Raw genomic sequence first — 24,554 nt, 5'->3', positions numbered from 1 at the left:
CACACCGCTGCCCTGCCCACCCTGCAGGCTGTTCTGACAAGTTCTCACTGCCGAGGCCATTAAGCATTGCATGTGAGGAGAGAGGCAGGTTGTTCTGGGACCTGCAGCTGGATCCTGAAGGAAGAGGTGAGGTGGCTTGCACAAGGGGTGGCCTACTCTGATTCTGTGTGAGGGAGTAGCACTAGGCAGATGGAGTCTTGTTGGAGACAGCACCAAATCACACAACCTATAGACTTAAAAAAAAAGAAAAAAAAAAGACAAAGTCTCACCGGGTAGCACAATCCACCCTCCTGCTTTTACCTCTCAAGGACTAAGATAACACCTGCACCATCGCTCTGGGCTTCAGCCTAGAGATTTCCAATGCACACACAGTTTTGCACAGGGGCCTTCTCTGCACCACTACCAGCTGGATGCTGCTCGGGCCTCTTCCCTCAAGTGTGCATCAAGACATCCATTACTGACTTGAAGGTGGGCCTTGGCTGGGAATAACCCGCCTGGAGTCATTTATCTCTGAGAGATGCCCCTTGGGAAGTCTGCTTTGTTCGCAGGGTAGTGCACATCTGGAAGGAGAGACAGGCATCAAGGAACTACTGTGGCCGTGGAAACAGCTGGTTCAGGCCAAAACCACCCTCCAATCTCCCTTCAACTTGCCAACACCCCACCCCACCCCCCATCCCCGGAGCACAGTGGCTGCCTCCAGAAACCAGAGCTCACCTAGTAGAGCAGATCTTCAAAGTCCAGCTGCAGGTAGCGGAGCATGCGCGGTGGCAGGGGTAGCCGTGGAAGGGCGTGGGGCAGGCGGCCCTCCAGGTGAGTGCGGAGCGCCCAGCGGCAGAGGTGCTGCAGCGACCTGGGTTGCTTCACCAAAGCGAAGAGGGAAGAGTAGAATCCACAGTGCTTCTGGAGACAGACAGAGAGGACTCAGTGAGGACAGCCTTGAGAAGCCGCCACACACTTCTAACAGGGCGAGGAAGGTGACCACTGGGAGCATCTCCAAGAACCTCATACAAACTCTCAGAACTCACTCCAAAGGTCTATTTTTCTAGATACGCGTGGGCTGTTAGGTAATCTCTATGGAGGACAGACAAGGCTGCTGCGCATTGGATATCGTCTCCCAGGGCCAAACTGAGTGCTGTGCTAAGGGTTTGGGATGCTGACCTGTAGGATCTCAGGTGGCACCAAGCCCTTGGCCTCCTCAGGAAGCTGAACTACACGGTATGTGTTCATCAGGACCTCGATGGTGCGTGGCGACATGCACCAGCGATCCAGCACCTGCAAGAGGAAGAGATTTGTTAGAGAATCCTGACAGGCCATGTGGGGTGACCGGATGACCAGAGCAACCGCTGTAAACTTTCTCCCACAAAAATACTGCAGATCGGGGTTGGGGATTTAGCTCAGTGGTAGAGCGCTTGCCTAGAAGCGCAAGGCCCTGGGTTCGATCCCCAGCTCCGAAAAAAAAGAACCAAAAAAAAAAAAAATACTGCAGATCTAGCGGATCTGAAAATGAGGTTTTATTTACTTGATTCTTTTTTTTTTTTAGATTTTTATTTGCTTGTTAATTTTTAAAGATTTTTTTAAATGTAAATTTATGTATATGAGAGTTTTGCTGGTATGTATGCATGTGCAGTGTCCATAGAGGCCGGAAGAGGGCGTTAGATTCCCTGGAACTGGAGTTAGAGATGGTTCTGAGATGGTTTTGAGTCCCAGCACCCACATCGCTATGGTCCTCTGGCACCCAGATCTGGAAGAGCAGCAAGTGCTTTAACATCCCAAGCCGTCTCTCCAACCCCTCTCAATGAATAATAAAGAGGAGCTCAAACTGACAGATCCACCTGCCTTTGACTCCCAAGCCCTGGGTTGGATGTATCTGTGTGTCTGTATGTGTATACCATTTGTGGTGCCTGAAGAGGCCCAGGGAGGGAGTCAGAGCCCATGGAGCCAAGATGGCTGCTGGGAGTTTAATACTTATATGCTGGGATCACAGATACACATCATCAAGCTCAGTCTGGAGACAGGATGTTTGCAGATTCGACCAAGTCGACGGTCATTAGCGTGGTCTCTATCCAATATGGCTGTAATTCATATGTGAAGAACAGGGCTTATATATAACTTAGTAATTTGCTTAAGACCCTGGCCCAACCTACAGTACCATATAAGCTGGATATAATGCCCATAATCCCAGTAATCGAGAGGAAAATGGGAAGATCAAAAGTTCAAGGCAGACATATCTCAAGTTTGGGTCCTGCAAAGGCATCACCACAAGATGTCAAAGTGATTCCTTGGGCACAAACCAAGGAACACCAGGGAACTACTGAAGCTGGAAAGAGGTGTGTAGTACACCTCCCAGAAAGAAAGCGACCTTCCAGCACCTCTATTTCTAGCTCCAGGTTTCAGAACTGGGAGGGGGAAGACTCGTGTGGCTGTTAGCATCTCAGCCTGTGGTACTTGGTTGGAGGGGCACCAGAAAGTCGACAACTGTATTTCTAGAGTTCACATAGCTCGAGTCAGATCCTTTTCCCAGCACTTTGCAGGCACAGACCCTTAATCCTCGTCTCTGCTATTGTCTTCAACTTGTGAGGGACGCTGAGGCACAGAGCATGTAAGAAACTGCCAGTTCTAGCAGGCTTACTTGTTGCTGCAGCTCCTCGCTCCCACCTACTGAACTATCTGCCCTCCAGGGCTCTGTCCTGGGTTTTCCTGCTGACTAGAGCGGCCTGGCTGTGAACTCCTCAGCAGATTAAAAAGATCAGTGCTGGGGCTAAGGATACAGCTCGTGTGGTAGGGTTTGCCTAGCATACCTGACGCCTCTGATTCAATTGTAAGTGCCACAGAAACTCCGTGTGGATCTCAGGTCAGACATCGTAGCTTGTCTGGGCTACCTGAGACCTTTATGAGACGCTTCTCATAAAAACAAAAGCCCTCATTGGAAAGATGCCTCAGTGGTTAAGAGCTCTTGCTGCCCTTGAAGAGGACCCATCATCTACATGGCTGCTCACAACCATGGTAACTACCGTCCCAAGGGATCCAGTGACCTCTTCTGGCTTCTGTAGATACCAGGCACAGACATGCCTGAAGGCAAAATACCCATACAGGTAAGAATGTTTTAAGTCAAAAAACTTATGCATGCCTTTAATCCCAGCACTCGGAGGCAATGAAACTGCTATGTGCTGTGTCCCCAGGGAGCATCTCCACATATAACCCCCGCCTACCTCACCACTGAAATTCCAGGTGAATGCCCCTGGGTAGTGGGGCAGGTGGAAGGATGTAGTGCTGGCACGGGGGTTCCTGAGGCCAGAACTTATGTGCCCTGTGCCTCCCTTTCTCACCCTGTCTCTGAACAGTGTTTATCAGGGCTGTGCCAGCCTAATCTGTCCGGGACATCACATCTCTGCTGGAAAGGCCTGCTCTGTTCCTTCCCTCTCTCCAGGGAGTCCCCTTGCTAAGTCCCACCTCTAGGAAGCCCAGGCAGTCCTCAGATCCCCACTAAGGCTGTGCCGGCTAGCCTTGCCCTCTAACCTGTCTGATTGCTTCTTCTTCTTTTTTTAATATTTGTTTATCTAATGTATGAGTGCTCTATCTGCATGTATACTATGTGCCAGAAGAGGGCATCAGATCCTGTGAGCCACCATGTGGTTGCTGGGATTTGAACTCAGGACCTCTGGAAGAGCAGCCAGTGCTACTTAACCACTGAGCCATCTCTCCAGCACCTGTCTGATTGCTTCTTATGTTAGTGTGGTTCCTCACAATTTAGCAAGAGCTTTCCCACTCCTATCCATCCGCTTCATTCCAGAACACCAGCAATACACCCTGCGCACTGTGCATAGGTCACAGTTCTAAGTTACCCGTGTGAACTGTATTTCGAATATGAACCCTGGGCTATAGGGAACCCTTTTTTACAAATGAGGATACAGGCACAGGGAAGATTAAACAACTTCTACACACAGGTGCCCGGCGTCAGAGCCTAATCTTTCCTTTCTTGTTTTCTTTCTTCTTTTGTTTTGTTTTTGTTTTTTATTTTTCTTTTGTTTTCCAGACAGAGTTTCTCTGTATAGCCTTGGCTGTCCCAGAACTTGTTTTATAGACCAGGCTGGCCTCGAACTCAGAGATCCACCTGCCTCTTCCTCCCGAGTGCTGGGATTAAAGGCTGCAGCATCATGGCCCGACAGAGCCTACTCTTTTCATGGTCACCAGACTTGCAGGCTATGGTTAGGCTGAGCAGCCCGGCAGTGTACATGGTCTGGTAGGCACTGGCCCTCTCTGTAATGTTACAACTTTCCATCTCTTTCTGCAGAGGCTGTAGGCCATGCTAGGAACTTGGGAGCCAAAGACTTTCAGAGACTGCCTTACAGCCGGCCACAGGAGCAATGTCAAGGCCCGACCCCCATCTGGTCTCTTCAGCATCAAGCCCAGTGCACCAGGTTTCTGGAGACCGAGACTGGCTTGCCACATGGGCAAGTCTGAGTTGTCCTTGCTGGGAGGTTGGGACTCTAGCCAAGGCTCGAGGGGCTGCGGATTGTGAGAAAGGGTCAAACAGTGTCCTTCACTTGGTGCCTTCCCTCTAGACGGCTAAAGGGCAAAGCAGGCGGGCTCGGGGGCAGAGGAGGTGGGTTCTGGGATGTCTATCTGCAGCACCAGGTCCTCTTCCTGCCCTGCCTGGCGGGGAAATCATTAGCTGTCAGTACCACAGTCAGATTACAGGAGATTGCTCGTCTCCTAATTATCTGGTGTTAATAGGAGATTAATTAGTGTTAATTGTTGATTTTCTTGTATTTTCCCAAAGGGGAGACCAATCTGCCGAACTCTCGGGCTGTTTAATTATTTGGTCTTGCTTAGGAATCCAGACAGATGCTGCTACGTTTGTGAGCAAAGGGGAGAGGCAGGGACAACAGGGATGGCTGGGGAAGGGGGCTGGGCTAGCAGGGACTTGCCCAGAGCCATTACCCTTTCAGAAGGCCAATTTAGCTTTGACATTTCCCCTTGGAGAACAACTGTCCCTACACCAGGTCCAGAAGCCTCTGTGTTATAATGTAGCTCAACTCAGCATGGGACAAAGACCTGTCCCAGGACATACTAGCCCAGTGTCTCAAGTAGAACTCACGCTGGGGAAGTTAATATAAGATTGAAACGGGAAGATGATGGTCTAAAGTATTTTCGGAGGGCAGTGACAGCTAGTTGGGGGTTGGGAGGAAGGTGTCCTAAACTTTCAGAAAGCAGAGCTGTGTTCCTTCCCAGATGCTCAGAGCCTTTGAGCCTTGGAGATAGATTCAAGCTCTGCCCTCAGGAAGGCTCGCCCATGTCCAGGGCAGATCTCTTCAAACTCTGCCTTCCTCAGCTCAAGGCCTGAAGAAGGCCCCTAAGCCCTCACTGCCGCCCTCATTGGCCCTGGTTCTTCTGTCCTTGTGATCCTTTGTAACTGACCCACTACCCTCACTGTGCACTTTCCTCAGGTGCGCCCACACACACACGTGTGTGTGTGTGTGTGTGTGTGTGTGTGTGTGTGCTCACACATGTGTTTACATGCACTCGCTACTGTATCCCTTCCCTTACTTTTGATTACTTGTAGTGTGGAAGAAGAAACCCATCTATCTGTCTATCCATCTATCCGTCTATCCGTCTATCTGTCTATCCGTTCAAGTGCTCCAAGCTGCTTTGAGATGCAAACCCGACACAGGTAACTGCCTTCACCCCGCCCCACGGCCCGTACCTTGGGGAGTGCCCCTGGCCACACTCTGACTGCACCATAATTGAGTAGATCCCGCACGATGTGTTCAGGGCTGTGGGCCAGTGCTGTAGTTGGACCGAGCAGAGCACAGTGCAGAGGCGTGTGTCCCCCATAGTCCATGGCATTAGCACTGACGCCACAGGAAAGGAGCAGTTGTACAACGGCTGAGTGGCCATGGCGGCAGGCCAGGTGCAGGGGCCTCTGCTTGTCCTGGTTGGCAGCATCAGCATCTGCCCCCACCGACAGCAGCAAGCTGCACAGTTGAAAACAGCGGTTGGCGGTGGCCTCGGCATCCACTGGGGATTGGCAGCGGGCGTCACAGGCAGTCAGCAGTGGTGTCCAACCTTCAGAATTTCGAACATGAGGACATGCACCCCATCTCAGGAGCAGATCTGCTAGTTCCACGTGGCCAAGCCGGGCAGCTACGTGCAAAGGGGTCTCCTCTTCATCTTCAGACCGACCGTCCACTTGTGCCCCAAACTTCAGGAGCAACTCTACACACCTAATCAGGGAGAGACGGTGGGTGAGGACAGAGCAACATTGCTGCTGGCCTGAGCACAGCTAACACCCTGAGGACTCTGTAGACCTCATGGTCTTCTACCCTCCATTTTCCAGGCTTTCCCATAAACATGAGGCAGAATCCACAATGGATGCCCTGTGCTTGCTCTCAAACTCTCAAACTACTACTGAACTCAGATGCTCCTCTTGCCTCGGCCCCCAATGTGCTGGGATTACAGACACCAGCCATTGCAGCCCATAATAACCTCTCCTCTCTCTCTCTCTTTCTCTCTCTGCGTGTCCGTCTCTGTCTGTCTCTGTCTGTCTCTGTCTGTCTCTGTCTCTCTCTCTCTCGGTGTGTGTGTGTGTGTGTGTGTGTGTGTGTGTGTGTGTGTACATGTGTTCAGAGGCCCTAGATTTCCCTGAAGCTGGTGTTATAGGCAGTTGATATGGGTGCCGAGAAGTAAACTCTGTTTTGTAAAAGTGTCTCTTAACCACTGAGTCACCTCTTCAGCCCCAACACAGTGGCCTTAAAAACAAACTGAGAGGCTGGAGTTAGAAGCACTGGCTGCTCTTCCAGAGCACCCGGGTTCAAAACAGCAACATTGCGATGGTTTGCAAGCATCCAAATTCCAGTTCTGGGAGATCCTATAGCCTTGTCTTACCTTCCTTAGGAACCAGGTGCATGTGTGCACATGCACACACACACACACACACGCACATACGCACACGCGTACGCACGCGCACACACATACACACGCAGGCAAAAACATTCATACACATAAAAGAAACTAAATCATTAAAAACAAAACAAAAGCAAACCCTCACAGCCCTGAGTTCTCTGTGCAGGGCTCATCCCTTCCTTCCTTATGAGGGTACAAGTCACAGCAGTTGCCATGGGGCTGGAACACGTTCTTCTGATAGCCAGCCTCCGTCCCTGGTACTCTCATTAACCTCACATCTCACAGGTCACCAAGGCTGCAGGGACTGACAGCCTTGCACGGGTTTATACACTAGTCAGAGACGCAGGTAATGGCACTCAGCAAAAGAGCACTGGCTGTTTTTCTGAAAGACCCCTGTTTGGTTCCCTGTCCCCGTGCTATACCACCATGCTTGGCATGGAAATTTTTGTATTATATTTATTTTATTGCAGTTGCCTATTGGTTTTGTTTTGTTTTCAGTAGGGCTGCCAGGAAACTTTAAATTATATCATGATTTACTTGTCCTCTCTCTCTCTCTCCATCTCTGTGGTTTCGAGACCAGGTTTGATCTGAAGCTTGCTACAAAGCCTACGTCATCCTGAAAGTCACACTGTAGCCGTGGTGGATGACCTTGAACCCCAGATCCTCCCGCCTTCACTCCCCTGTAGGATCATAGGTGTATGCCAATACACACCAGTGTAGAACATATCTCCAGCTGTAATGCGACAAACCCTGTTGTGACAAACTCACTGGTGGTGAGCTTGACAAGGGGACAAGGTCCTTAGGAGGGGACTCAAGAAGGATGACTCATCCTTTCTGCAAGGCATGCAGTCATAGAGGATGGGAGGCCCTTTCTGCACAGATTCAAGTGGTTACTGGAGTTTCATTAGGTCAGGGTCCTGGATCACTGGTCATAATAACTTAGGCCCCCGCCCCAGCTATCCAGTCTCCCCCAGAGGAGCAGAAGTTTGTTGCTGGGGACCAATGGCTGGATGTCTTGGAAGCGATTACACATTGACACTACCAGCCCAGCCTGCCCCCTTGAGAGTGGACTCAGGATAAGAGATCACTCACTCAAGGATACCAGGCCCCCGGCAGAGATGCAGAGGGCGTTTGCCATCTTGGTCAGGAGTGTTGGGGTCTGCTCCAGCCACCAACAGCACGTGCACACAGGCGGCGTGACCCGCAGCACAGGCCTCATGCAGGGCAGTGCGGCCCCCGGGGGCACTGTCTGGCTTTGCTCGGCGCCTTAGCAGCAACTGAAGAACTTCAGTGTGGCCACGGCTGGCTGCCACGTGCAGTGGAGTGGTCAGTTCCTCTTCAAATGTCAGAGACCAGAGTCCTAGGAAGACAGAAGCAGAGGCCTCAGAACCTAACCTAAAGAGCTGCCAGTCAAGAGGGCGACGCTGACAGAGGCAGACCCAGCGTTCAGTCTGCAGCCCTCCCCTCTCCCACTCAGACCCTGCCATGGCCCGGCCCGTACTCAGAGCACGGATGTTGAAGCGGTAATCTCTCCATCGCTCTGGGTCGCTGGTATCAAAGGTAGAATCAGGAGCCAGACCAGTGCTGGAGTCCGAGAGGATTTGAGAGACAGAGCCCACATCCCCAACAAGCACTGCCTGCCAGAAGGCAAGAGCAGGTCCTGAAGCCTTGCGGACGATGATAGGTCCCAGGCCAGGTTCAGGATTCTCCTCAGGGGCTCTGTCGGGTTTCTCCACCAGCCTGGCGCAGAGGCTGTATCTGTTACCCTGAGGCTCTCCCTGGTCCCTGCACTCCTCTGGGGACCAACTCATGAGCGTATGGGGAAAGGGATATTGTCAGGGGAAAGGGATGAGGAAAAGGCCTCAGACAGAGAGAACAGAAGGAAAGGAGAGGACCATAGGCAGAGAGGGCAGAGGTCCTATGTCCCTTGCTGGAGCCTGACCTGGCCACGATGTCCAACAGGAGCTATTCTGGGCTCCACATGACTTCTATCTTGGGCCAAGGGCTAGGTTGTTGGGAAAGTTTGGTGTGGAGAGCAGCAGCTAGGGACTTCAACTTGCCCTCAGTGCTTGGGACCTCTGTTCCTGAGGTAGCCAGCCCAGCTCCCGTCTCAGGCTTTCCCACGCCCAGCTGTCCCTCACCCCTCTCGTGGCTGCTCCAGCGAGGCTCAGCTGACCGGCTCTCCAGCAGCAAGTCAGCCGTGCTGTGAGGGGGAAACAGGTCCTGCAGCCTTGCCAGGTCCCCAGTGTACAGTGCATTTTGCAGAGCCATGTCACGGCACAGCAGTGGTGATGACCCAGGGGTCCTCCGGGCTGGGAAGGTCTGAGCTTTCCAGATCTGGCAGGTAGGAGCAGAGGGGAAGCACTTCAGATCGTGTCTCCTGCAGTGAGGCGAGTGTCCTCCCCTGGGCATGGCTGCTTTCTAGGAGACAGAGCCAAAGAAGCAAGACTTGAGCCACGCTAAAGTCAAACTGTGCAAGCAGCACTGGGCCCCAGCCAAGAGAAGCCCAGTGTGGGAGGAGCAAGAGACCGTCAGGTCAGCTGTAAATAGCACCCGGCTGTCAGTATCTAGATGAAGTGCTCCTTCTGGAGAGAGGGGAGAGAGGGGCCGGACAGAGCGGTGGGGAAGCAACCCATGACATCGAGGTTGAAGCATTGTCCAAGTCATTGCTTCACAGACAGGAAAACATTCCAGAGAAGGAAAGGGTGTGCCTAGGGACACTCAGATAACTTGCCCCAGACCAGGACTGGAGTCAGGATCCTAAGCTCCCAAGTCTTGCCACTGGCTCTATCACCAAGTCAGCTCCACATGCCTACGTCTGTGAGCTCAAGGGAGGCCGCTGATCCCGTCCCTGAAATACAACTTTCTGCTCCTAAACCCATCGGAGCCTGGTAGAGATAAGCCTCAGAGACTGGAGATGAAGCCGACCTCTGTCCAGGAAAGCAGGGCTCGATCTCCGGGCAGCAACGGAATCACTCCTGTGCCCATTGGGTGCTGAGCCTGCTCTGTTCCCCAGTGTCTATCCAGGTGCTGCTCTCCATTCCCATCAATCCCAGGTACCACATCTCTTCCCGCCACATCTCAGCTTCACTCGCTGGGTGAGCCAGCGCCTCCTACATGGCAACCCTCCCCCTCCATAATTGTACGGTGTCTTTGCTGGAAGTGATCAGGAAGCCTTTCTGGCTATTGAGCACTGAGTCTGCTTTTGTTAAGGTGGTGGTAAAAGGCAAAAGAATGGAGAGAGAGAGGTGAAGGGGACCTTTGGGCTCAGCTCCCTTGCATCTGCCGGTCTCGGATTTTGGATGGCTCTAACCTTGGGCTCTTACCTGGTCCGGCCCGCAGTGATTTTTTTTTTAAAGATTGATTTTATGTATGTGAGTACACTGTAGCTGTCTTCAGACACCAGAAGAGGGCATCGGATTCCCTTACAGATGGCTGTGAGCCACCATGTGGTTGCTGGGAACTGAACTCGGGACTTTCGGAAGAGCAGTCAGCGCTCTCAACCGCTGAGCCATCTCTCCAGCCCCTCACACCGACTCTTAACCACGGGCACTGATTGATTCTTCTCACACCCTCTACACGAGGTTGGCATTTCTGCCAATGCGTCTTCTTCAGCCCTTGTTGACAGTAGTCCTGGCCTCTGAGTCTCCCACTCACTTTGTAGGAGAAAGACTCTAAGAGTTACTTTTCTTCACACAATGACAAAATGAAAAACAAAAACAAAGAACAAACCAACCCTCACACAAAAACAAATTTGACAAAAAATAACTCAAAGAATGAAGCTTTTATTTTGGCTCCCTGTTCGAGGGAACACAGTCCGTGGTGCTGGCGCAGACTCGGCAGCAGGAGTGTGAGGCAACGGGACACAGTGCCTCCAAAATGAGCAAGCACAGAGGGAAGAATACGGGACCAGCTCACCATAGCTTTTGCACTCTGTATCCCATCCAATGGAATGGTTCCAACACACATTTAGGGTGGCTCTTCCCTTCACAATCTACAAACTTCCCTCCCAGATATACCCAGAAAATTGTCTCCAAGGTGGTTCTAGATACTATCAGGTGTCAGTCAATATTAGCCATGAACCATCAGAGAGAGGGAGACAACTCAGGCACTGCCTCTGTCCTCTCGGTGATCCACCATGGCCCCTCTAGCCCTCCATGCATCTCTGTGGCCCCAAGGCCCCGCCTTCTTCACTCCCTCACTCTGTAGATGCTTCAGCTGCATAATTGAGTCCCAGACCAGGAAGAACCTTAGCAGATATTGTCTAACATCTCCTTACTTCATAAAGAAGAAGACCGAGGCATGGACAGGACAGGTTATAGAGGGAGTGAGTACTGGTGGGCTAAAGCAGGGCTGACTCCCTTCTAGACTTGGTATTTTTCCCTTTGGATTTTCTCCTCTTGGTCCTTCTCTTCCTGTTATCCCCCTCTCTTAAGTGTCTTGAACAAGCGATGTGGAGAGGAGAGTCAGCACAGGATAAGTGGCAGCCAGAGCAGAGGTTGGATGAGCCAGGGCCCAGGGGTGGAGCTCAGGGACAGGAAGCCATGAAGATTGACAAGAGAAGAGAGCCCTCAGGAGCCAGCTGGGCCTTTATGTGTCTGTCACACTCTCGAGGCACCCCCCCCCCTCACCACATCACACCCAACAGCAAAGACCTTCACTTTTTCTTCTTCTTCTCCTTCGCCAGTCTGGCCTCCTCAGCCTCCTGTTGGTCCTTGGTAAATTTTATATTCTTTTTTCCCAGCGGAGTCTTATAAAACCATTCCTGGGTTGGCAGAGATGCAGGGATTCAGTTCCCTGGTTGCAACCCTCCTTCAGCCTTACAAGTCTCTCCCTCTCATCCTCTCAGGCTTGGGGGTAAGGGGTGGGGTGAAGCGTTCCATCACAGTGGGGCCTTTTCCTAGTTTCTACTAATCACTTCAGTCTATAGAGTCACCCATTCTTGAGAAACTTGCCTCTCCCCTCCAGCCCTGCAGGCCTCTGAGACTCCTAAGCTCAACCTCTCTCTGGGCATGGTGGCCATGGTGGTCACCAGCTGTGTCTAGTGCTGGCAGCCCAGGTGGCCCTTTCTAGCTCCTTTCCTCAGGCGCCTACAGCTCTGTCCCTCCCTAGAGTTAATTGTTCCTTTCCCAGCTGACAACCAAGTGCCTTTGTCCTGAACAACAACCGAGTGGCATTGGGGGTAACTTTGGGGGTAGGGGTGGAGGGTGACAACAGGCTGCCCTGGCCCAGCCCACCAACTCTGGCCTAGCAACTTCACCTTTAGGGATTCCTCCTCCTCCCTGTATACTGGATCCAGCTTTGCCAAGTGCACCACAAACTCGGAGGCAACCAGTGGCTTCTTGGTCAGTTGAAGGAGCCGGCGTTCTGTCAGCACTGACTGGATGGATTGTAGAATGTGACCAGGTGTGTAGCCATCAGACACCCTAGCCAGGGCACTAATGTCCAGACTCTGGGTCTGCTGTACCCCTATTCCCTGGTTCTCTATCATCCGTTTCCAGAGCACTGCAGAGGGAGGAAGGCATATAGGTCAGAGAGCAGCAAAAGCCAAGCCTCTGCCCTTGTCCAAGCAGCTCTGGGCCCGGGAAGAACAACATGTCTCTCCAGAAAGGTGTGGGACATGGTGGGATAGAATTGTTCTTCTAGTTACATGCTCAGTGTCTATTTCACTGAGGCCATTAGCCAGAGAACTATGGCTTTTCCAGACCTGTCATTTGGTGCTGGAATTGAGGCTCAGAGCAAAAGTGAGGGATGTGAAGAGAGAGCCAAGACTCAAAAGGGCAGGGCGGTGGTCCTGGCTTCCGCTCCTGGCCTCACCATAACGAGAAGCGTAATCAGGCCGGGGTATGAAGAGGATGCGCTCATAGAACCGGCACAACCCCTTCATCTCGGCCAGCTGTGGGCGCTCCGTGGTTCCTATCAGCATCACTCGGTCACCAGGGCCCAGCTGTCTCGTGGCCCTCATGAGGTCTTTCTTTATTCTCTTTGGGTCCATCTGCTCCAAAGAGGGAAGGGTGTGGGTTTGGGACACAGTGACTGGGGCTGTGGGAGCCCCGTTCTCAGATCACATGGCCTAGAGCTGTGCTTCAAGTCAGTCCTGAGTGGGGCAGCTTTAAGGTAAGGAAAGTAGGCATGACCAGAACAGGACACTTGAGCAAGGTGACTTGAATGATGTTAATGACTTGAGCAAGACTTCCAGCCTAGACCCACGCTCCTGTTGTCCACCCCAGTCCTTTCTGCCCACAGTCCTCACCCTCCTTTCTTCCTTTGGGATCTTCTTGTAGAAGGTTTTCTCAGTATTTCCAATCCAAATGACAGAGGGCTGGAAGACCCGGGCCACCTGGATAGGTTAGAGCGTAGAGGTCAAATGCCAGACATCCCTGGGCCAAGGGTCACATCCCCAGCTGCTCAGACCCCAGACCCAGAGCCCCTAGCTTCTACTCGCTTTCTCCAGCCTTCACCTCCTCCCACATTCCCCAGCAGAGGGGCTTCAGGGGATGACAGGATCCCACAAGGGTTACCAGAAAGATGTCCGTTCAGGTCCTTTTCATTTCGGTACAGCATAGACCACCCCCAGAGTGTTCAGAAAGCCAGCCCTGCTGTTGTCTCTCTCCTGAGAAATCAACCCAAGCCTCAAACTCGAGGCTACGGACCTTAAAGACGATGTGCATCAATAGCTGTGATCCATTCTTCCCTGGGTATTTGCCCATCACGTTGCCAGGTGACAGGTCAAACAGGTTGGCACCAGTTTCTGTGCACACCGCTTGGACCAACATCTTCTTCCCCATGCCAGAGGGTCCCACCAGGAGGATGGAGCGGACAAGGGGTGCCATGGTATGTATGTCATGGGAGCCTGGGAGGAAGTAGAGAGGGCTGGGGCAGGCAATGGACCAAAACTGGGCAGTAGGTGTAGAAGGTTCTAAGGCGGCCTGGGGCTAAGAGGGTGAGATGAGGGTCTGGGTTGTGCTACCTTCCCCAGGACCTGAGCAGCTTCCCCAGGTCTGCATCAACAGCCTGCTTGCCACCTCCGTGGTAGAGAACTGTGTGTAAGGGCCAGTCGGGGACACTGCTTTTCCCTCCACACCATACAATTCTACCCTGGTGGGTGGCATTGAAAGCACATGACACACTGTTTGCAAGGCTCTTATTAAAGGTCTCTGGCCTTTAATAAGCTTGCAGGGATGCCTCTCTGAGAACGAGACTGACTACAGGATGCCAGTTGGGATTGAGCAAGTCATGGTCTCACTCGATCTCTAAGGTGGCCCAATTTGAGTGTAACTGAAGAAGGTCCACTAGGCTTGCACACCCTTCTCAGCCATGCTCCTGTGGTCCCACCCAGCTCTGGCTTTCCACATTCCCCGGAATTCTCACCCAACCGAAGAACACCATACAGTGCTATGTTCTGCCGTATATCAAACAGGGAAGGCATGGGTATCTTGTTTGCCAAGGTCAGAGTGGACCCGAGATAGAGGCAGTCACCTGTAGGGACCAGGAGGGGACAGCTGATGAGTGACACGCCTGTGAGTGTCTGTGGGAGAGATCTGTTGGAAGAGAGACCCCAGGACGCGGGGCAGGTGTGGAAGGGCAAGGTGGCCATACCTAGGTGCAGGGACATGAGAGGGGCTCACCAATGTAGTCATTCAGTGTCACAAGCAGAGACTTCTTTATAAGGCCGATGACAACAAGCTCTTCAAACAATGAGTCCACAGACCTGTGGGAGAGTGGTGCAGAAGGACACCACAGACATCAGTGAGAGGGGACAAGAGAAGGAAGTGGAGATGGGGCTTTGATCACAAAAAGAGGCAAGTGGTGCCCTGGTAATTTCTGTGAGCAGAAATGTCTACATGGCATCTGGACAGCCAGAATCAGAAAATTAATTCCTGACCACTGTGTCAGGGGATAGACACTCCACAGTGAGTGCCCTGCGGAATGTGGCAGAAGCCAAGGCCCCTGCAAACAATGCCCACCAGTCTTTTGTGTCCACCATTTGAAGTCTGAGTTGAGCACAAATCTTTTTTTCCCTGCCTCCCAAACAAAGTGTAGAGTGTGACTGCCTTTGTGAGTTGTGGCCCTGCAGAAGTTGCAGCCATTAGTAAGCAGAAGGCTTCTAGCAGGTCCCCCAGTGCCCATAGGGTATTCAATATAGGCACAGATTGAAGGGACAGTCAAATTTTATATATATATATATATATATATATATATATATATATATATGTATGAATGATTATAAAGCTAATGTGCGTGTGTGTGTGTGTGTGTGTGTGTGTATGTGTGTATGCACATGTGCATGCAAGTGCATGTGTGTGAGCATGCGTATTGAAGCCGAAGATCAATGTCAAGTTGCCTTTCCTTGCTTGATGGCTCGCCCATCAGGTCTGTCTGACCAGCTAGCCAATGAACTTCAGTGATCCATTTGTCTTCCCACACACACCTCACTCTCTGACTCACAAGGGCAACTCACCCAGCTTTGTTTGTTTGTTTTTCAAGACAGAGTTTCTCTTTGTAGCCCCGAAAGCCCAGAAACTCACTTTGTAGACCAGACAAGCCTCAAACTCACAGAGATCCTCCTGCCTCCACTAATAGTATGTGGGCTGCCCAGAGCGATTTCCATTTTTAAAGGCAGAAACTTGGTTGACAAGCTTAGGGGTTCAGAGAGGTGAAGCAGTTTCCTTAAGGCTACATAATGACAGAGCCAGGGTTTGCGTCCTGTAGAAGCCTAAGGCTGTGAAGCCAGATCACCTGTCTGGGGTCAGATCCTTTTCCTTCTTCTTCTTTCCACTCTTTTTCCCGCCTTTTTTCTGGTGGGAAATGAGTATACAGGTAATTGCCATCTGCTCCCAACTCACCCCCAAGTACCCTCTCCTTCCCAGCCCTGGACTCTTATCTGCCTTTGGAGACTTGAGGGGTCTGGTCTCTTCCCTGTCCACAGCCAGACGCAAATTCCTCAGTTCCTGTCTCATTAGCTCATCCACCTGGATACATGAGATTAGATGAGAGGGGTGGGGGTGGGGGGAGCCTCAGGGGAGGAAGGGGACAGACAGCCACCAATGCTTTCCACTAGAGACTCGGCCGGTCTTTGCTCCACTGATCCTGTCTATGCCAGATCTGAATCCACACTTTGCTCTCCATGATGAGGGTGACCACCCTCCCCAGTCATTAACTTTGGATGGAATCCACAAAATAGAGTCAGAAATCATCCCCTTAATTTTTCGGGGACCTAAGCAGCTATAGGCTTTCAATGGGCTGCTGGAAGCCAGGTCCCCACCAAGGATGGGTCTGAAGGATGACATATTCTTATCAGCAGACAGCCCAGTCATGAGGTTTAGTGCGTGTGTGTGTGTGTGTGGGGGGGGCATGCTCAGCACTGTGGCTAGGCTGGCTGTACCTCTGACTGCCCCGCTCCCATCCTTATTGATCCCTGAGGGGAAACTAGAGAAGCTGGGACAGTGTGGGTGATAGGGTGACAGGTAGAGCCTGGCCTGAGGTGCTGGGGGTGGACTGGGAAGGGGTGGGAAGGCTCCAGAGAGTAGCTGAGGCAAGCCTCAGGCTGTGGCCCACCTGCACCCGGATCTCCATCTCCACTTGCTTCCTTTTCTCCTCCCGGAGGGTCTCAGAGTCAAAGCTCTGGCTGGGGTGTTTGTTGTCATAGCGGCTCTTCCAAATACCTAACCACATAAAAAAGGCTGCACATGCACACAAACACAAACACACACATGCACACACACAAGCACATGCACACACATACGTACACACAGTTCCCTAGCTAGCTAGCCTCCTGTCCTCACTAGCTGCCAGCCCTGCTTCTACCCTAGGTTTAACTGCTTGACTCAAGAATCCTGAAGAAAACAAGCGACATTCCCACTCACTGGCCATCACATACTTCTTTAACCTCTTCCCTCTCCTCCTGTGCCACTCCTGTAGCAGATACCTACTTTTTCTAAGACCTAAGACCCGAGACAGTGCACCCCAGGCTCAACACATCTGGCCCTCCGTTCTTACTTGTGAATTCCTCGTGACCAGCGTTAATCACAGGGATAGATTTGGATGGCAGCACTTTGAACATCACTTCTGGGTCCTAGAATGGAAAGGGAGAGCAGTTTTGCCTCCTCAAGGAGACTGGGAAAGCCTCCCTCAGAGCTGACTTCAGAGTCACAGGCTCTCCCTCCCCACACGCAATCCCTCTGCTGGGAACTAGCCAACCTTCTTGGCCTTTTCTTCCTTGGTTTTCTTTTTCTTCTTTTCCTTTTTTTCCTTCACTTTGTCCTTATTCTTCTCTTGTTCCTTCTTTTTATTCTCCTGGGCCTGTGCTTCCAGTTCTTGTCTCACCTGGACCCAACAAGCAGTGTTCTGGGGACTGGGGACTTTAGAGAAGGGAACCCACTGCCTGCCTCAGCTGAGCAGACCTGGTTTCTCAGCCTTGGCAAACTGCCAAGGTAGAGACAGCGGGTGTACAGAGATGGCACTGGGGGGGTCAAATAAGGGCAGGGTGCTGGGAAGGACTGATCTCATCAGAGCCATGCCCGCTCTGGGACCATCCTCAGTGGTCTTCCAAGACCACTCCCTTCTCAGGGCCATGACTGCCCTCAGCCCCATCTAGTTTCTTTAGGCACATGTCCTCCCCTCTGGCCATAGCGCTCTCTGTTTCGGCTGACTCTTGCAATCCACTGCCACTCAGCTCACACACACTGTTGTCCATAATCACAGGCGGGGCCTGCTCCCTTTCAAGAGTACCTGCTCTGGAGTCTTGTCTGCGAAGATCAGGTAGGATCCACCTGAAGCCTCGTCTGGATAATCAGGGAACCGACCAGTAAGGGCACTGAGTGGATATAGTACAGTTAGATGGTGGAGGGGTGGGTGGAGGGGCGGGTAGATGATTGACTGACTGATAGATGACTAGGTGGACAGGCACAGGGATGGGGTGGTTGGAGAGATGGAGGGAAGAATAAATGAATGAAAGAGAGATGGGGGATACCCGGAAGAATAAGCAGTTAGGATGGAATTGTAGACTGCTGTGGGAGCTTTTGCGACACTTCCTGTTTTGTCCTGGTACCTTCTTTTCTCACAGGCAAATGGGAAGTCAGGTGTGAAGATGGCCCTTACAGTGGAGCTCAAGGTCTAGACGGAGAGTGTTAGGAGAGGGTGAGAGCAGACAGAGGTGGGGACAGTCTCACGGGAGAACAGGTGGGGGATGAAGTATGGAAGGTTGGGTCAGCTGCAGCTGTGGACACTGACTGGCATTCAATAAACCACTGTCGTATCTGGTCCTTCATCCTCTCCTTCATGTCAGGGCCCTCGGTCTCCGTGAGAGACTCGTGGGTTTTCGCTATGGCTTCCTGGAATTCCTCTTCCTTTTCCACCTGCCGGGTCCTCCGTGACTCCTCCCCCACGAAGGCCTGGGCAAGGGCATTCTGTCTCGTTGTCTGGCTGGACGAGGGGAGCTAGGGGAAGTAGAGAGAGGCCAAGATTTTACAAAGGATGGCACAGCCTCCATGTTTAGACACACACACCTGCTCCCACTCCGCTCCCAACGCCCTCCACACACGCCCGTGTCTCATGCACATGCCCTCACGGAGCAACGGGCATGCCTGCATCAGGAGAAATTGTGTTTGGAGCCGAAATTTGTCTGTGTAAATTACCCTGGTAATGAGTTTGCTAGATGCATCCGGGCGGCGCTCCCCCTCCCTAGCAGCCCCCTCCCCCCCCCCCCGTGAGCCTGGGGCCCCAGCCCCCACGCATGCCCCGCCTGGCGGCCGAGTTGGCAGCCGCTCTCACAGCCACTTTCCCGCCTCATTGGCTCCCAAATGTATTTTAAATATCACTCTGCGCAGAGACAATTACTGAAAACGCTGAGCTCACACTGTTGATGGGCCCGGGCGGCCAGGCTCATTCCTCACCCACTGCTCTTGCCCCCACCCCTCCTCTCCCTCCTGGGGGTCCCATTCTGCAGCCTCCTAGCAAGTCTTTGACCTCTACTCCTGCACAGCAGCCCCTAGTAGTCATCCAGCCTGCTCCCCAAAATGCCTTTCTTTTAGTCCTTCTGGCCTTAAACTTGCCCCGCCTTAACCTTGCCCCGCCCTCCAGCCAGGTCTCCAGAGGATCCACCCAGGGCAAAGCTCCTTGTCCCAGAGTCTGACCCTCACCCTGTCAGGGCCTTCGACAGAAACAGGCTTGGTTGAAGGAAGGGTTTGAAGATAGAGGACACTTTGAGAGAATGGGGGTGATCACTCCACCTGGATATGCACATGTGCAATATCTAGGGGTCTCAGTCCCTTCTCGCTACACCTCCCCGCCATGTGTAGTCACTCTTAGCAGTCCAGAGAAGCTCATCTGGGCTTCTAGAGCAAGTAGGGAAGCCTGTAGCCTCAGAAGTCCTGGTTTAGGGGTATATTATTACCCCAACATGGCTTCCAAGTTTTTTCTGAGGGGTTTCCTGAGGCTGGACTCACCCCAAAGCCTCTCCTGCCAACCGGGGCAGGGATGCAAGGTCCAGGAGGCCCTCTGTCATCCCTACCCCCACATTTGATATCCTATGGGATGCTCTAGAAGTGGGAGGGCTGGGAAAACCCAGTGAGTTCCCGGTTCTTATGCTTCTTTCTCCCCCAGGGTCTCCTGCCCTGCCTCAGTGGAGGAAGTAGACCCTGGGACAAGGTGACAGGGGCGAAGCTGACGAAGGAGGGGTGCGCTGGGCAGGCCAGGGAGGGCTTACCATGCCAATGAACTCCATCTCCATGCGTCGATCTTGCTCAATACGTTTTCTCTGTAGGTAACCTTTCCACACCTGGGTCAGGGGCACATGCCACTTAGGTGCTTTCCAGGCCATGTGACTTCAGGCCTAGTGGGGAGCAGCAGGGGTGACTGCTGCTGCCTGATGTCACCTAAGGTATTGGCACAGGAAGTTAGCGTGGGACTGGAGGAAGGAGGGTGGTGGGTGCCCTGGAACTGGAGTTACAATGGCTGTGAGTTGCCATGTGCATGCTAAGAACGAACTCAGAGCCTCTTCAAGAGCAGCCAGTGGTCTTAACCTCAAGACACCTCCCTAGCCCCTCCCAGCAGTTTTGACCTAAAGAACCTGGGCTAGGGATGTGACACAGCCCCTTTAGGACCTAGGTTACAGAGTGTACCAATGTGCTTTCCTAGGTGCTGGGCACATCCATCCTGAGACACCTTTGGTCTTCTTGTCTTGGGCTTATTGATGGATTGACGTCTCGGGTTTAGCATCAAGCTATAGGACCACAGACCTGAGGCATTCTTACTCCTGGGATGAATCATTGTGCCCAGCTCTTACTGGGAGAGGTGAGTCTACCCTGGCCTTCTTTCTGTCACCCAGGGTTACCTTCTGTATGACAATGGCTCCCTGGTCCTGACTGAATTTCTGTCGCCCATTCTCTCGAATCCTCCGGTCCCGTTCCTCCTCTTTCCTAATCTCTCGCATGAAGGTGGCTCGTAGTCGGCCCTGCCTAGCCCTCTCGGCACATTGCACTATAATCAGGGCCTCAGTCCGGCTCATTCCTCGAAGATTCTGGTCATAACAAGGAGCAAAAAGAACAGTAAGACCGGAGGGCATGCTTGTACCCAGGGAGGGCTGCTGAGAGATCAGTCAGCAACGATGTAGTGGGGCCCTCATCCAAGGTGCTTGAGATGTGTCCTGCAAAGTGTCAGAGGGTCCCAGAGAATACAAGAGCAGACTTGGAGAGGCTGTGGGCTGCCTCTGAAGTGGGACTAGGGTAGGACAGGGCCCGTTTGTGCTAAGGAAAGATGTAGAAGGAATCTGGGAGAGTGTCCTTCACTTACAGGGAACGCTTTGGCAGGAATCAAGATGCACTGGAGACACCATGCCCCTCTCTTTGGCAGTCAGGGTATTGAAACAATGAACCTCAAGCATCTGGAATTTTCCCCAGGAAGATCATGGTAGGGAAAGGAGCCAGGTGCCAGCCAGGGCGCGATCTTGTCTCCCAGAAAGATGCTTACAGAGTTGAACCATTATCAGACTACCTTGTAGGAAAGATTGGAGCCCACGTGGTAGTGATGGTGGTGGTGGTGGTGGTGATGACAATGACAACTATGGGCGGGGCTTTGGGAGAGAGCTACTTAGTTATGCTACTGGGCTAAGTAGTCTGGTCCTCTACTTAAACCTAAACCTAATGTTGTGACCCTGAAAGTGAACTTGAAATCTCTTTTTTTCTGCTACTTTTGAAGGTAACCACAGCGAATACAGCCTTTCCTTTACCATTAATGTGTTTGATGAGCGATTTGAGGGTCCATAAGGGAACCTAGCTTGTTAAGACTTCCAGGACTCAGGTTCTGACCCTAATGGCTCTAGCAACATTACCTCTTGAGAAGCCAGTGGCTCCAGTCTGGCCAGGATCTCGGCCAGCATCTGCTGACGGGCCTTCATGGTGCTGGTCTGCTCCAGCTGAAAATACTTGGGGATGGGAACCTCCAAGTCTGCCTTTAAAACAATATAGGGGGAGAAGGAGGGTCAGATATTAGAAAGTCAGGCCCTCAGGCCCATCGTCTGGGTTTCCAGACACTTCTATTTCCCGCCCTCCTAGAAACCTGGGGTGGGAAACATGAATTATGGTTTAGGACCCAGGGGTCACCCCTTTCTTAGCCTGCCCCACATCTGATTGAGATTAATTCTGAGAGTGCCAAACGCAGCCATCCCTCAGGATCCACAGGAAAGCATTTGATAGTGTCTTTATCATCCAGACTGCAACAGAACATGGTACCTGGAGAAACCCTCCTCCTTTCCCCACCCCTAAGTCTACGGAAGCAGACTAAGGAAACTTTGAGACTTCTTTGGCTATGGAGCAAGTACCAAATCCTGGCCTTGATAGGGCAGCCCTGGACACTGCTTAGCATTGTGCCACGCCTCTACTACTTGGCGATGCTCACAGACCTCCTGGGGATATTTTGAGAAACACGTGCAGATTTAGTAGGTCTGAGATACATTCTGCATTTCCAGCAAGCTCTTAGCTGATGGTCAGGGACCATGCTTTGAGAAGCAAGCCTCCAGAGGACCTTCCTCACCCACCTTCTGTGGCTTCCAGATCTTCTCAGACACAGTGTGGGAGCCCAATTCTCTCAAAAGCCCCGCAGTTCCCGAGAGTCTAAATCCCAAGTCCCATCACCCAGTTCCCTAATAGAACTGCTTCAGGTCATGGCCTACCCAATCCCAACCCATGACTCCACAAGGGGCCCAACTCTCATCTCGCCATGAGTGGCTGCTCCTGCACCCACCGGGGTTAGCTTGAGTTCCTGCAACACTCGGTCCAGGCAGTGGGTCTCACACAAGTCGACGCGCACCAGCTCGTCCTTAAGCTCCAGCACGCGTCCTGCCACACCGTCCAGAAGGCGCCGCAGCAACCTACGCTTCTGTGGCTGCACCATCTGGTCGTAGGCCAGGTTGAAGCGGCGCAGCAGCCCCAGGTAGTACAGGTAAAGCACCGAGATCCTGTACTGGAAGCTCTGCCGCTCCCGGGTGAGCACGGGTTCAAGCGGAGATGGCTCTTTTTCCAGCACCTCTTCCAGAGTCGCGTGGGAGGCCTCCCAGAGGCGTTGGTAAGTTCTAGAGAAAGTGCACTAGCTGTGTGCTGCACCACCACCACCACCAAGAGGGAACAGTGGGGACAGGGGACAAGTTGCTGATTTTGGAGGACTGTGAACTTGGGGTTGCAGAAGTTCATGATAGTATCAAAGTGGACTTCAGTGAAACGAGGGGTTGCTGAAGAAGGAGAGCGCACAGGCCTGGCTTGGAGGTCTATGATAAGGGGTTTGAGGCCTTTGATGGATCAGGAAGGACAGTGGGGACTTGGCCTAGGCTTGAGAGCTGGGCCCGGTCATCCCTGTGGGGATGGGAGTCTAGAGACCTTTGTAAGTAAGGGTCCCCACCCACTCTGTGGTAATGGTCTGCAGTAGTGGGGAAGGGATGAGAAGAGAAATGGCCTTCGATCCCTCAGAGTCTTGGAGCTGGAATAGTCCAGGAGAAGTTCTGCAGACTTCTGAAACCCTGGGACTGAATGCCAATCCCAGGAGGTAGAACTGGGAGGCCATGCAGATGCCCAAAGGCATGCAGGGCCTGCCAGCACCCAGCTCCCCTCTGTTCATGCATCTCAAGTATAGTAAAGTATTTGCTCTGCACCCCCTCAAGCTCTCACCCCTCAGACATGGTGCCTTCACCTCTCGATGCCCTTTGTAAGTTGGTGGAACCCGCAGAAGCTAAGCAAGGGGTGGAACAGGTTTGAAGAATTCCAACCCATTGTGCCTACATTCTAAAGATGAGAGGTGGGGCTGGGAGCGCAGGGCTGGGGACACTTGTCTAGGAAGACATCCTTGAGGATGCACACTCAAAGTCCACAGACAATAGTTAGAGGAATGTCAGGGCAGAGTATGGCACAACTCTGGCACCTATTCTTCTGCCTATCAATAAAGTAACACTCTCATGACCGAAGCAACTTACAGAATTTATTTTGGTTCATGGTTCCCAGAGTGCTAGCTAGAGTCCAAAATGGCGGGTCAGTTGCTGAAGGCAACTGGAGCAAGAAGCTGGAATTTCACATCTTCAACCTCAAAATCAAAGTAGAGTGAGTGAACTACAGATACAGGGCAAGGATTTCAGCTCCCAAAACCCATTGGGACACTTCCTCTAGCCAGGCCATTCCTCCTTAACCTCCCTAAACAACAGCACCAAGTAAGGACCAAATGTTCAAATGTGGTAAACCAATGGAGACATCTCATTCAACCACTTCAAACACTCTTACACCATGACCATCCTCCTCTCCTGCACTCTGTGGCTTTTACTCCTGGGGGTGGGGGTAAAGTTTTGCAAATAGAACTAGGGCCTGGTACACGATAAGCACACATTCTAGCCCTGAGTCACCTCCTCAGCATGGTCTTGACTTGTGTATGACCCACCTGAGAAGTCGGGATGGTAGGAGCAGGGAAAGACAGGTACTGGATGTGGTCAGAAAGCCCTCACATCCCCTGATTTTGGTTGGGGGGTGGCAGTTTTGGCTCAGTATTAAGCAGGGGCAAGAAAGAATGAGGAATAGATTGAAGAAGAGAGTAAGGAAGAAGGAAGGCAGGAAGAGAGGAAGGACTAAGGAGGGGGGAGAAGAAAGTCAGCAGGACGAGCAGACTCCCATATTTGCTATGGATAACTGGGGGATATTGTTTAGCCGGAGGCTCCAGCCAGGTTGAGGTGCTGCTCACTCCTCCTGTCTCCCAGGTGCTGCTAATCCATGAGTCACACCTTCCACATCAAAGTATCAAATCAGGGGGTATAGTGGGGCTGAGGCTCAGCTAGATCTCCCACCTGTGCCTCCTGCCTGCTGGGATTACAGGGGTGAGCCACCACTTCTCTTCCATGTCTTGAAGAGTAGACTTGATTTGCCGACTGAGGTGTAGCTCAGTGGGTAGAGTGCTTGCCTAGCATGCACAAAAGTCCTGCACTGAATAAACAGTTTGGTGGTATACGCCTGTAATCCCAGCACAAGGAGGTAGGAGGAGGAAAATTCAGGGTTCAAGGTCATCCTCAGCAAAATGAGATGGAGGCCAGCCTGGACTACATGAAACCTACTTCAAAAGCTGAATGGTGGTGGTATATGCCTTTAATCCCAACACTAGGGAGGCAGAGGCAGATGGATCTCTGA

General features: G+C 52.2%; 2 protein-coding genes across 5 annotated transcripts; both read right to left on the bottom strand.

Moving 5' to 3' along the window:
* Positions 1 to 273: 273 nt before the first annotated feature.
* On the bottom strand, positions 274 to 9,689 carry Asb10 (ankyrin repeat and SOCS box-containing 10). 2 transcript variants are annotated; one of them, XM_006235959.5, is made up of 6 exons: positions 9,045 to 9,689; positions 7,996 to 8,263; positions 5,705 to 6,224; positions 1,159 to 1,272; positions 715 to 900; positions 274 to 560 (listed from the first exon to the last, which is right to left on the bottom strand). In XM_006235959.5, exons 1-5 carry the CDS (start codon positions 9,313 to 9,315, stop codon positions 715 to 717), a joined length of 1,359 nt encoding a protein of 452 aa, XP_006236021.1. In that variant the 5' UTR covers positions 9,316 to 9,689; the 3' UTR covers positions 274 to 560. The 2 variants fall into 2 exon arrangements, with proteins under 2 accessions (XP_006236021.1, NP_001102686.1); NM_001109216.2 differs by lacking the exon at positions 9,045 to 9,689 and adding an exon at positions 8,405 to 8,805.
* Positions 9,690 to 11,454: 1,765 nt separating this feature from the next.
* Positions 11,455 to 23,099, bottom strand: Iqca1l (IQ motif containing with AAA domain 1 like). Of its 3 annotated transcripts, NM_001024317.2 has the most exons (19): positions 23,061 to 23,099; positions 22,144 to 22,471; positions 21,233 to 21,352; positions 20,237 to 20,422; positions 19,610 to 19,681; positions 18,136 to 18,341; positions 17,635 to 17,719; positions 17,104 to 17,229; positions 16,903 to 16,978; positions 16,462 to 16,568; positions 15,792 to 15,875; positions 15,643 to 15,701; positions 14,532 to 14,614; positions 14,275 to 14,382; positions 13,557 to 13,756; positions 13,157 to 13,243; positions 12,721 to 12,898; positions 12,164 to 12,408; positions 11,475 to 11,668 (listed from the first exon to the last, which is right to left on the bottom strand). In NM_001024317.2, exons 1-19 carry the CDS (start codon positions 23,069 to 23,071, stop codon positions 11,561 to 11,563), a joined length of 2,469 nt encoding a protein of 822 aa, NP_001019488.2. In that variant the 5' UTR covers positions 23,072 to 23,099; the 3' UTR covers positions 11,475 to 11,560. The 3 variants fall into 3 exon arrangements, with proteins under 3 accessions (XP_008760877.1, XP_017448262.1, NP_001019488.2); XM_008762655.4 differs by lacking the exon at positions 23,061 to 23,099 and having other exon boundaries at positions 11,455 to 11,668; positions 21,233 to 21,348; positions 22,144 to 22,276; XM_017592773.3 differs by lacking the exons at positions 22,144 to 22,471; positions 23,061 to 23,099 and adding an exon at positions 20,695 to 20,785 and having other exon boundaries at positions 11,455 to 11,668; positions 21,233 to 21,344.
* Between the last annotated feature and the right edge of the window lie 1,455 nt (positions 23,100 to 24,554).

This window comes from Rattus norvegicus, chromosome 4 (assembly GCF_036323735.1).
Source record: "Rattus norvegicus strain BN/NHsdMcwi chromosome 4, GRCr8, whole genome shotgun sequence".
NCBI classification, from domain to species: domain Eukaryota; kingdom Metazoa; phylum Chordata; class Mammalia; order Rodentia; family Muridae; genus Rattus; species Rattus norvegicus.
Note: the sequence above shows the minus strand (reverse complement) of the source record. Positions and strands in the feature narration are given on the sequence as shown.